Source organism: Lissotriton vulgaris, chromosome 1_1, assembly GCF_964263255.1.
Source record: "Lissotriton vulgaris chromosome 1_1, aLisVul1.2, whole genome shotgun sequence".
Classification (NCBI taxonomy): domain Eukaryota; kingdom Metazoa; phylum Chordata; class Amphibia; order Caudata; family Salamandridae; genus Lissotriton; species Lissotriton vulgaris.
The window spans coordinates 1,402,144,526-1,402,157,601 of record NC_141685.1 but is presented as its reverse complement, the minus strand read 5'-3'; the positions used below and the strand labels follow the sequence as shown (position 1 = coordinate 1,402,157,601).

General features: G+C 46.5%; 1 protein-coding gene across 3 annotated transcripts in view; it reads left to right on the top strand.

Annotated features, from left to right (window-relative positions):
• The window catches only part of ATXN7L1 (ataxin 7 like 1), a 423,903-nt gene that overhangs the window by 173,875 nt on the left and 236,952 nt on the right, over positions 1 to 13,076 (top strand). For all 3 annotated transcript variants that reach the window (XM_086967089.1, XM_086967079.1, XM_086967084.1), the window contains exon 2: positions 7,240 to 7,465. In XM_086967089.1, the coding sequence (XP_086823215.1) occupies positions 7,257 to 7,465 (209 nt within the window). In that variant the 5' untranslated portion in view covers positions 7,240 to 7,256. The remainder of the gene's footprint in view (positions 1 to 7,239; positions 7,466 to 13,076) is intronic.

Sequence of the window (13,076 nt, the reverse complement as noted above, 5' to 3'; positions counted from 1 at the left end):
GGGGGGGCTCTGAGACCCCCCCAACCCCGGGGACCACCACTTCCCAGGGCTTCTGATGTGGGATGTGGGAGGGGGGCCGCACGGCCCCCCTCCTGGAGCCTTGTACAGGCCCTAGGGACCGCCACCCCCAGGGCCGGCTCCTGCAGTGTTCTGGGGTGCCCACCCCCAGGACACTGCTGTTGCGGCACCCACCCTGCCATTGCAACCTGCTTTGCTTCATTGAAGCGAGAGCAGGGAAACCTGCTCTTGCTTCAATGAAGCAAAGCAAATTGCTTTTCCATATGGGGAGCAGCATGTTAGCTGCTCCCCATATTGAAAAGCATTGCCGGCTCCCGCAGGAGGCGGGGAGCTTGCCGGACGGTGGGGGGATTAGGGACCCCCCCACGGTCACCAACGAAGAAGGCCCCAGGGCTAGTAGTGACCCGGGAGGGGGGCCACGCTGCCCCTCCCCAAAAAAACGTAAAAAATGTACAAAACAAAAACGGCCCGGGGGATGGGGTCCCGGGCCAGAACTTGCCATAGGAGGGGGGCAAGGCAGCCCCCCTCAAAAAGATTTTTTTTTAAAAAAAAGGGCCATGCCCCGGGGGAAGGGGACCCCGGGGCAAATTATGGCCTCGAGAGGGGGGGGGGGGGCCACGCGGCCCCCTTCCTGTTTTTTTTTTTTATTAAAAATTGGGGGCAGGCCTTGGGGGATGGGGTACACAGGGCCAATAAATTAGAAAAAGAAGGGGGCTACACAGCTTACCAGTAACTTGTATTTTCTTCCATAGGAATCCATTGTCATGTTTTCACCAGAAAAGTTTCAAAGTGTCTATTTTTACAAACTAAAAATATTCCTTAAAAATCGCCTGTATGGGGGGGAGGAGCTACGCCGTGATCCAAGATGGCCGCATAAGCTCCCGGCTCCGCCGACCTCCGCCGGCGGCCCGACTATCCTGTCGACTATCCTCTACCCACGCCCCGTGCCTGGCTGTACGAAGGTTGCCTGATGCCAATGGTGCTTTCCCGGATTTTCTATCTTCTTTAGTGACGAAGTTATGTCGTGTTCCATTTTCGGCCTACTCCCGGGCTGCCGCCGGGTCCTCGATTTCTGAAGCACCCGAGAGAGACCTCATCAACATCGGCTGTGGGACCGCAATTGTGGCCGGTCTTCCAGGTCTGGAAATTTCTTTTTCTGCTCTTGACTCTTGTCCTTGTTGATGGATGGAGAAGAGACACTGATGGGATCCTCCTGCACCGCGGCTGTGGGTTGTGTGCCTGCCCCCGTTTCACGGTCCCGGGGCCGACGGGCTGCACCCACGGCCGGTGTCTGTCCTGAGTGCGCCAGTTCGGGACGCCCTTGCTGTTGCGATCGCCAAGTGTGTGCCTGGAGCCCGGTGCTGTGTGCTGGAGTTTGTGTTCCCCTCCGTCCTCTGAGCCCCGGGATGGAGGGGATTGATGGCGCACATTCATTGAGGTCCGTAATGGCGGCGATTGGGGCGCTCCGCTCGCAATTCACCGGCGCTTGTGTCTCCCTGGCGGCGAAACTGGATGATGTTTGCTCGCGGCCGGCCACGGTTGCTGCAGTGCCTGCACAGAAATCTGCGATCCAGACGACCGATTTGACCCTCCATCTGCGGGGGCCCGAGCGGCAGCCCGATTTTGTTCCTTTGGGAGTCGGCCCCACCTTTCCTTCATCTACTGCAGCGCATGGTCTTCCCTCTCCATCTCCTTTTCGATGGTGTGTCGTCGTTGGAAATCCTGTTCCCCATTGCCGAGTCTCACGGTCCTGTCGGAGAAGATCGCCATTTTCCTTTGTCCCGGCCAGTCTGCGCAACGGATGCCGCCATTTTGAAACCGACCCGTGCTCCGCCTTCACTGCCGTGGTCCACCATGGACGCTTTGATTGCTTCTGGTCTGATGTGGCTTGGTTGAGATGTGCTCCGGAACGGATTCGCACTGGTCAGGGCTGACTTTGACTTTGGAATTTTCTTGCTCCTTGCCACTGCTTTGAACTTTGAGACGCTTCCTCGGTTTGCAACTGTTACGACTTTGGCGATATAACTCCTCGTGCCGCTTGCAGGGTTGACTTCTAATTCTCTGGGGTTGCTCCGTTTATTCTTGCCGGGATTGTACCGAATACCTCACCGGGCAGGGGGTTGGGGGGGGGGGGGGGGGGTTTGGTGACTGTCCTCCCCGTGCTAATGCTGACTGATTCTGCTTATTGATGATGATTGTGCTATGGGGGGATACCGCCGGCGGGAGGTATCAGGTGTCTGGGGGCTTGTTTGATTTCTCCTCCTCCACTTCTTTTTAATACTTTCCCTTCTGTGGGGCAGTTCCGGGGCGACAGGCACGCTGTTAGTGGGTTAGGCCGTAGCCATTACAGGGGTGCAGGGTGGCGGGTGTGGGGGGGGGTTTGTTATTTTAGTTTGTTTTGTTCTATGGTCTCTATCGCTCTTTTCTGGCTTTGGGAGGGTTCTTTCCCCTTTCGTAGGATTGGCTGTCTCTTGGTCTTGCACCTTTCTTTTTCTTTATTCGGCTTCTCGACAAGCCTCTGTTTTTCAGTTCTTGGGGGGTAGGCTCTTTGGGGTGATTTTTAGAAATGTGGATCATTGTAATGTGGTTTCCCGTCCAGTATTATCGCCGTGGCTGCTTGGATTATATAGTTGCTTTGGTTATAGCCTATCTCCGACTGTGATTGGGGTTGGTCCCAATCGTCTTCTTTGTGCTCCTATCCTGTGAGGTGCGATGCCCTTGTTGTTGCAGCCCCTACTCTTCCTCTAAAATTTAAAAATGAAAACCTCATATCCTGTCTGCGAGCCCCACAACCGCATTTGATGTACTTTGATATATCCTGTTTCCTGATTGGCTTCAGTTTCTCCTGTTTTATTGATTGCTTTTGCGGCCGGCCATGACGGTTGTGGGCCTGCGCATGTATCTCCTTCTTTTCTGAATAAAGGTTTTAAAAAAAAAAAAATCGCCTGTATGACTTAAACACATTCTTTCAACTGTTTACAGGAGATGCACCAGTGCTGGATCCAGGATCCACCACTGAGTAAAAAAGTGACAATAGCACTACTTACCTGCTAAAGGAATTTCCTGCTATAGGATAACATTGGTAATTCTATGTGAAAAAATGTCAGGGTCAACTTTTGAAATAAAATAATATTCCTTAAAAATCACTACTGTAACTAAAACACTTTTACTCAACCGTTTACAGGAGATGTCCAATGACTGAATCTAGGATCCAGTCCTGTGGTTAGAAAAGTAATCCATAAAGTAACTATTTGCATTTAACTAGAAATTCACATTGAGGTCAATGTTGCATTCTGTTTGAAATTGTGTAGCCCATTGCAACAACTGTAACTACTGTACTTAAAAGTCTAGTGCCTATTTGCAAAGTATTTAAACTAAAGTAATTCATTCTAAGAAAGTATATTTTGTAATGTAATGTATAATGTAATTATAATGTAATTTAAAAAAATAAAATATTTAAAAATAAATAGTTTAAAAAACGTAGTAAATCAGTATAAAAAAATAAATATAACAATTAATACATTTAAAAATTGTCATTTAGAAAACCTTCGAACTTCACTGAAAAAAACATAGGTTTCAAGCCTGATATAGTTAGGAATTAGCTTTTAAAAAACCTTAGAAATTCACTGAAAAAAAACATAGGTTTTAGGGGTGTTATTGTTAGCGGGACATTTCACTCGTACAAAACCATTGAAATTCCTTCAATATAGTTAGTTGTACTCACTATATCTCGCGCGCCCTCAATCCACTGCTGATGATGTCACATATTACATAATTCATGACATGGTCAGTGACATGGTCATGGCTTAACTCGTGCTTGAACCGCCCGCCAGATTTCGTGTTTTCTCCTGTCTGGCGGGTGGTTCTTTGGCATTACTACAGCAGTGCCTATAAAATAGACACTGCAATGGGAGCGTCAGAATCAGTACCTGCACAGCATGGACTGCTTCAGGCCGTGCCGTGCAGGTATTGGGGTGCATGCACACAGAGGGCACAACATATGCCCCCCTGCATGCACTCCAGGGCCCAGAGGCACAAGGGGTCCCTGTAGGGCCCCCTTTATTTCCTCACCACCTCACTTTTCATGGCGGTTGCACCTGCATGAAAAGTGTGGCAGTGAAGAAACTCGTAATATGCTTGGCAGGGGTGCAGCGGCCCAGCCAAGCATATTGCGGGCTCAAGACTGCCGCCCCACCACCAGGAATCTCTGATCCTAGGCTGGTTGTGGTGGTTGTGGTGGTCCCAGGGCGGCTCAACCTCCCTGATCGTAATAGGGCTGTCAGAAGACTGCCACTGCTTAGCCTCACAATTCTGGCAGTCCGTGGACCGGCAGGCTTGTAATAAGCCTTTTAGAATGTGTGGAGAGGTTCTTTGCTTTGGCACGCGACTAAAATATATAGTTAAAAAGTTTTAGAAGGTCATTGAATAAACTGTTTTCTAAGAGAGCAATTGTTAAGTACATAGGAGGCTAATAACATCAGTAAGGCCTTCCCTAAAAACTTCAGTTGAAGAGATTATGGTAATTATACAAAACCTCCAAAATGTTCTGGATTACCAAATAGGCAAAGTAGGCACCGGCCTATGGGCCCCACTACTTTTAGGGGGCCTGTGCCAACGGATCAAAATAATATTGATTTGTTCTTGAAGGAAAATTACAATAAAGCTTTCTTAAATATTGTTTCTAAAAGCTAGAAAAAAATTAATCAGCTCAAAGAAACGAAAACTTTACATTAAAGACTCTTTGGAGAAAATACGTTATTAATGTAATGTACCCATTAAAATCTTAAAGTGCATAAACCAGAGACATCAGATTCACATAACAGTTTGTCTCCTAAAAGCTCATCTTCTGGCAGCTGTTAGTTTGTAAAACAATCCGGTGCATTGGGTATTAGGATCTAATTTGTGAGGGGTGCTGGAAATTTTGACTTCCTAGGGGCCTCCACAGGGTTTAATCTGGCACTGCCTCCAAACTACAGAAGTTTACCAGTTGTGGTAAGCAGTGTAACCATAACTCCCCTACCCTAGTGCACTGCAAATGAATTGTAAAGTCACAGCCTGGATGTTGCCAAACGCCATGTCAGTCTTTCTCCTGTGGCAGGCTTCTGAGCACAACACCATTCCCTGTCACCTTTTGAGATAGTAACGTTTAGGTCAGGGTTGTGCCTTTAGCATGATAGTTATCAAAGAATCCAGCTCTCACCTCAGAAACTTTTTGGGCGTGAGGCGGAGGTTGTAGCTGTATTGTGTACCATAGCCAGGGCCATCAGAATTATGCAATTCTATGGCCACAGCTGTTTTTTCATGATTAAGGATGTGCACATAATCCATCATCTGTTGCATAATCTGCAGATTTTAAAAGTGAAAAGTGTTTTTCTAGCTCGAATGGATCAAATGTTATTGAAAACGTGATGATATGTATTCGCACACGTTAACTGGTCATCTTTCATATGCTTGTTTAGGTATTTGGTTGTTAACTCAATACTAATGAGGTGCAATCTGTGCCCAGACAGTAATAATGTGTAAAAATCACCAAGTAATACTACCCAAAAATGTGCCACAGTATGCAGCATAATTTGCGTTTTCTTGTTGTAAAATGTAGTTATCCTTGTCGCATAATTTGGTGCTCTCCTGCTATATAATTTCAGTGGGCCTGGCCATAGCTGGCAAATATAATTATTTTTAGGCTTTGTGTCCTAACCATAGGTACCTTTAGCAGATTATTCTTTGTGAATTTCAGAGCTTCATCTGTTGATAGTTTCCTTCATAGTACTCTATCATGTTCGCTTTTTCAGGAAGTAACATAATCACAACCACTACCCACCCACCAATTTTTGTAAAAGGATTTTGTTATTTTGCACATATTTATCATGTGCTCAAAACCGCTTACGCAAAAAAAACAATTGATGGACAGAATGATGAACAATTTCAAACATTCACCCCAGTATAGAGTTTTTTTGCTCCCTTAGCCATTCCAGTTTAAACTGAGCCATATGCTTATCAGTCTTGACTTTGCTCCCCCTGGGAACAGTCCAGCACGAACTGCCAGGCCAAGTCCTCCCTGGACCAGAACCAAGCATCCTGGGACCGGTTTCGTGGTATCACCCCTCATCAGCCAGGCTAGCTTGATTCCAGTGGCATGGAGATCACAGGACCCACGTCTGAGTATACCCGTCCCACTCGGGGTGACAAATGCGAAAAGAATAATTGATCACCGGAATGCTGAACAATGTCAACCATTCACCCCAGTTGAGAGATATGGGCCTAAATCCATCGTTCTTTTTTTCTCCTCATGCCATTCCAGTTTAAACCCAGCCATATGCAAATCAATCTTGACCCTACTCCCAATGGGAACAGTCCAGCCCGAACTGCCAGGCCCTCCCTGGACCGGAAACAAGCATCCAGGGACCGGTTATGGGGTATCACCCCTCATCAGCCAGTCTAGCTTGACTTCAGTGGCATGGAGAGCACGGGACCCACGTCTGGACATACCCGTCCCACTCGGGGTGACAAATGGAAAAAGAGAAATTGAAAAGAATGCTGAACAATGTCAAACATTCACCCCAGTACAGATATCTGGGCCTAAATCCATCGTTTCATTTGCTCCCCATGTCATTCCAGTTTAAACCCAGCCATATGGAAATCAGTCTTGACCCTGCCCCTCATGGGAGTAGTCCAGCCAAACTGCCAGGCCAGGTCTTCCCTGGACCGGAAACAAGCATCCTGGCACCGGTTTCGAGGTATCACCCTTCATCAGCCAGGCTAGCTTGACTCCAGTGGCATAGAGAGCACGGGACCCATGTGTGGGCATACCCGTCCAACTCGGGTAGACAAATGCTTAGATATGGGTATCTTTCTCACTGTGTCTGTGGATTCAACCTAGCCTTTCTGATGAGGGGTGATACCCCGAAACCGTTCCTAGGATGCTTGTCCCAGTTTAGGGTCTCGACGCCCAGCTACTAATTTCTAGATAAGCCATTTATTCTGTAGTGGGCAAGAACAGATAAGGGTATTTGTTCAAACGCTGTAGATATCTGAGTTTTTGTACTACTCTAGCACGGCCCTCCTGTGAGGCAGGTAATATGAACAACGACTACATTTTTTCAGTAAATACAGAGTCAACAAGTTAACAAAGCATGTGCTTGCCTGCTGAGACTGCAACACAAGTTATTTTCTTTGTTTTGAGAGACCTGGGGGATACTGATTGGCTGCTTTTCTTTTCAGAACGAGGACACGGTCCAATGTGCAAGTCTCCCCCTACTCCAGCTTCTCTACCTGTCAGTTGCAAAACCTCAGAGGTGCAGATGAAGCCGAAAGAAAGTATCCGCTGTCCGAGTCCTGTGGGCAATGGTCCAAAGTCACTCAGAAGGTCCAAAGACTGTGCATTCACCTCCAGTATAAAAAAAACACAGAAAGTCTTCTCTTCAAAGGTGCCCAAAGATAAACTGAGGTAAGAACTATAATAGACATAGTTGTGCCTTTTTAAAGGGAGCAGACCTTGCCTTTGTAATGGAAGGAAGGCTCTGTTAGGAATTTTGACCCTGGGACTAAAAAAGGCACACCTCTATATGGAACGCAGTAGTGATCTTTGGACGATGTTAATTTTATTTGTACCTTCTCCTTTTTGCAGGTGAACTATTTGTTACACCCCCGCGCATTGCCTAGGGCCTCATTTCTTGTCAGAGGTGTGGACGTTGCATGTCTGTTACTGTAACTTGAAGGTAGCGGCCTTCTGGGAAGTGACGCAATTGGTGTCAAAGGATCATGCAACAGTTGGAAGCAAAAGCTCATGCCCAACCTTCTACCTTTGCGTACGACCTTGCATGTTATGTATGACTAAAATCTAGGTGCTATTTATTGGGATTTGTGGGTTCATTTTATCAAACATCTGTGAAAAGATTTTAAAGAAAAGGGAAAAATATGTCTCAGTAGAAAATGTTGATCCCACTACCTTATGGCCATCTGGCGCATATCCTATTGTACATGAGAACCAAATGAATTACAGCAATAACTAGAGAACACCTTTCTCACGTTATTTATGACATTATTTTACTCTCACACTGAAATACCGTTTTTATTGGTGCACATTGTGTGAATTTCACTAAAATCACACATTAAAGCATTGTTAGTAGGAAACTAATTCTCATGGTTGAAAGCAGAATGGTACCTGTTCCATATGCTAGAAACTGCGACATTGACAGTCTTTTTCACAAAATGTAAAAGTGTCACACTCATTAGATACTCCACTTTAACATTATGTGACAGTAGCACTTGTCCATATTCAAATCAAATCAAATAAACTTTATTCGGTTTCACATAGATAAAACCATAAAACCCATAATACATTAAAACATGAATTTATTCAAAAGTAGAGTTTATAAAATATGAAGTAAACCCGTTGCACAACCTCCCAATGTAATCTATACCAGTAAAATGCATAGTACCATAAAAGCATCTCCCTTGGGTTGTTTTTTTCTTCTAAAGTGAGCTGGTCCTCCTCAGAGATCTATGTGATTCCTAAACCAAATGGCTACATATCCAGGCAGGCTCGGGTTTGCACAATAGATTTTAGGTAGCCCACAGTAAAAAAATATACAATCCTCCTTCAACAGTTGATGATACAGGGGGGCAGGGCGAGCCTGGGTAAAATTCTTCCTCTTTAAAATGGGGACTAAAAAATACCTTCGAGGGATCGCAAAACATTTATCGAAAAGCATAAAATTTAGCAGATCTTGTGGAGACTGTCCGTCGCAGCCACAGGGTGCTAACACTTGACCTCTACTGCACCCTTCGGGCTGAGCTGGCAGGAGGTGAAAGAGATTCATGCCAAACCTAGTCAATAAAAACCGCTCATATGTGGATGAAGACCCCAGGAGATAAGGCTCGGTAGAGGGAGTTGTTTTGAGTGTTGAAAAGATGCGAACACTCAGTTTCCTAAGTTCCCGCTCATCCCTGTCCAGTTTCCTTAGGGTGAGAAAGGATTCCCTGATTAATTCCACGTCCTTCTTTACAATGGTTTCAAGCTTAAAATATAAATCAGGCTACTTTTAATGTAATTAAGCCAAGGAATTCGGGATACGTTATCAAGGGACATACACTCTCTTGAAATCAGATGATTAAGAGTTAATGCCTGGTTCAACCAACACTTCAGCCAAAACACAAGTGGGCGTAGAGCCAGGGTGTCACTTAGAAAGGGAACCCCCTAGTTCCTAATGGGCCGCCAAATTCGACAGACCAGGCGGAACACAAAACAGGTGCTTCAAAAAATGATTCGTAGTCACCTGAAGTAAATCCACCGCAATATGCCCCCATATTTCACTTCCATAACTAGCTATAGTCACACTTTTCACTTGGTACACTTTCAGCAAAGCTGCCATTGGTCTTCTCCTTAGTTTATAGGCGAAATTGAAAATAGCCGCATTCACTCGGGTCAAATCCCCCTTTTCCTAGAAATGAGTGGCCCCATTTTATTTGATCATCCAAGAGGACCCCCTAGATAGGAGAAAATATCAGTGCGAGGGACTTTAGCGGGGCCGACTCTGAATTGAAAATGTTTTGGGGGTCGAGACCCCACCTGCATTATATAAGATTTCGAGTTGTCGATTGATAAGTCCCGGTCCACCATGAAGTTGGAAAATGCATCAAGCAAGGTTTGTAGGCCTATAGCAGTCCTCGATAAAAGGACGGCATTGTCCGCATAAAGTAGGACGGTGAGGCTATGCCGCTCTACACACGGATAATTTACCCCAGCAGCTCCTAATGCTCTGTCCAAATCATTAATTTAAAAATTAAACAGAAATGGGGGCAAGATACAGCCTTGCCATACTCCCCTCTTAATCTCAAAGTCCCTTGTAACACGGAGATCCTGAAAGAACCTGACATTGGCCTTGGTTAACTTATGAAGGTCCTCTAAAAAATTAACAAAACAATTCTCTACTCCCATTACCCTCATGGACTGCCATAGTTTAACCCTATTCACGCAATCAAATGTGGAAGACAAGTCCATGAAGGCAGTACCTGGGCGCGCAACTATATATTTGCTTAAAAAACATGGTTAAATTAAGACATTGGCCTACAGTTGATCGCCCAGGACGAAATCCAAAATGGACGTCCGACATGATCTTGTGCTCCTCCTCCTAGGTGGATAATCTTTCTAGAAGTATGCGGCCTACAACCTTGACCACTGAGTCAAGAAAGGAGATTGGCGTATAGCAATAAGTGCTATTCCTGTCACCCTTCTTGAAAACAGGGACTATGGCGGAGGTGGCCCAGGACTCAAGGCAACCGTTCGAAGCAGCTGCGTTAAACACAGCCACTAGGACCGGTGCCCAAACGGATGTATCAGACTTAAACAAATCCGGGGGGATACCGTCTGGACCCGGAGCTTTATTACTGGTTAACCCTGCAATGCCAGCTTCCATCTCACCCTGTTCAAAAATCACTACAGTTGCGTTCGTATCACGGCTGGCTGGCCAAAGTGCTCCATAGGGCTATCAAATATTGTTTTAAAGTGGAGCACCCATTCCTCCTCAGTAATATGCGAATCTAAAGCCCCTTCCAATTTCATATTCAAAAAGTGGTCTGTTAACAATGCTGTAAAACCTAGAGCTATTCCTGAGGGTACTTGACTCAATCAACTCCCTCCAAGCTTCCTCTTTCAGAACGCCCTTCCGTTTGGCCAGAGTTGTTTTATATTCTTTGCGGCATACGTGCACCTGAGATTGATTTCTCGGCTTAGCTGACAGGGTTTCCCTCAGCTTTTTCGCGTCCTGGGATCAAGAAGAATCAAACCATCTGGGGATAGAAGACGCTACTCTGCGGGCCGGGCACTTAAAAGTTCACCAACTTTAGTGGAAATGGATTTAGAGCCACTGATAACCTCACCTGGGGGAGTACCTGCAGAGGTGTCCAGCACTAGCTCAGAAGCATAGAAATCTCTTACTGCACAATAGAAGTTTTCTGGAGAAATCTGGGACCATTTAAGCCAATGTGTGCCATCAATTGGTCCAAGCGTACCCCTAATTACTACACTGCCAATTCGTGCTAAAAGTGGGCCACGCATTTGGACACAAAGCGGGTTGTGGTCACGATAGACACTCTCTACGATGTTAAAACCACAGAATAACGTTTGTGAAGAAGAGGAAATTAAAATATAGTCTATAAAAGACCCCCTGCCTCTCCCTTTAAAGGTGGGAACGGGAAATATACTGTGCCGATCGGATTAGGACATCAGGGACAACATATCAATAGTAATATTACAGACACTAAAAGGGCATGCCACGGTATTATAAAAATTAATGAAGCCCAATCTTGTAGTCCCCCTTTTTAATATCAACGCCAGTATTCCTGGACTTGGAGACGGCACAACCTGGATCTGGCAGTCGACTGCCAGGGATATGTAAGTGATTAAACCACCCTTAGGTCTTCCGCCCACCGATGGGGAGGCCGGCACAAATAAAGCCTTATAACCTTCCAGAAATAGATCACATTCCACCAACCACGTTTCTTGTAAACAAATCACAGGGAATTGCTTCACAAATTGCAACCATATTGGGTTGTGAAACTTGTTAGCCAGGTCTGCAGTGTTCCATGTTAGAATGTTATTAGCAAATGCACAGGAGTCCCACTCAACTACCCCTGGTGAGTAGTGCTTATTTAAATCGGGTTCAATGTCATAAAATGAAGGGCTCCTTAATCAGCCACACTCCTCCAACCCTGCTAGTTGGGAAAATCTGCTATTTAAGTCCAGCGTGGGAGGGGCAATATACTGACAGCCTGTCAGAGATGGTGCATAAACTGTGGGTGTATGCAGTTGAGCAAATGTAGGTGGAAATCTATGTGACCACTCACCTCGGGGAGCTTTCATGAAGGTGTTAGTATAAATATTCCCTGCGGGGTCGAGTTTGTAAAAAAAGCCTAAGGGTAAGGCCCTAATAACAGATCCTGGTTTGAGAAAAGCGGGGTGTGAGTCCCTAAACAGTATCCTACCAGCAAGATGAGGGTTATCAAAATGAATAATAACACAATCGCCCGTGCCCATTTTACAAGAGCTACCAATCCAACTAAGTGTGCGAGCCATGGTGATATTTTTAGCCACCCGTGCACCCAAGGCGGTGTTGTTTGATAAATGGAGGAGTACCTCCTAGAGGTCTTACAATGCCTCTATCATCAGGGTTATGAGGTGCACACAGTGCCACACAACAGGGGACAGATCTGTCCTTTTAGAAGACCCCTCACTCACCAACCTAGTTGGTGACATGCTTCATCATCAGGGTCCCACCCGGACAGCCGAGTGCCATCCGGGTGTGCTGCGACACCAGACTACAGTGGAGCTGGTTTCTTGTTTTTTATATGTACAGAGCTACGAGTGGATCACTACTCACTCTTAGAATTTATTCTGGAGTGATTGGGCAACGTATAAAATAAAGTGGGACACCTTGGCCTGATTAGGTAGGCTGGTGATGTCAAAAAAGTTGTGTAGTGAGTTAAAATATTGGTCTAGGGGGAGGAGCCTAGCCTGCAGCCGAGATGGCCACCTAGCTCTTCGGCTCCGCCGGTCCTGACGCCCTTCGCCGAGATCCTGGTAAAAATCCTGTGCCTCCGAGCAACACGCTTACCTGCGCTGCACTCCTGACCACGATGCTGTGTCTCCGGTCGAGAACGGAGCTGCCACGGCGGAGTTGAGCCTCGGTTCCCATTCCGGCCTTTCGAGCGGGAGCAGCCGGGCCATTGTTTGGTGGGGACGGCCGGCGGCGACTACGACAGCAGCGGCCGCTGAGGAGAGGGAGGAGCCGGTGCATCGGACCTGGAGCGCGGCGCTGGGAATTTTTCACAGCAGCCTTTTTCCCTGCTCAGCTGCCCAGCGCGACTCGCTTGCAACATTGTTTCCGGCTCCTGCTTAATGTATCCCGGCCTGGCTGAAGGGGGCCGGGATCGCTTCTTTGTTGCAGCTTGTAGCAGCGGCCGCCATCTTCTGCAACGGACGCCCTGATCTTGCCGGTGGGTCTCCCTGTGCTACAGTTACTCCTGTCCTTACGGCCTCTTCACGACCGGCTGCCTCC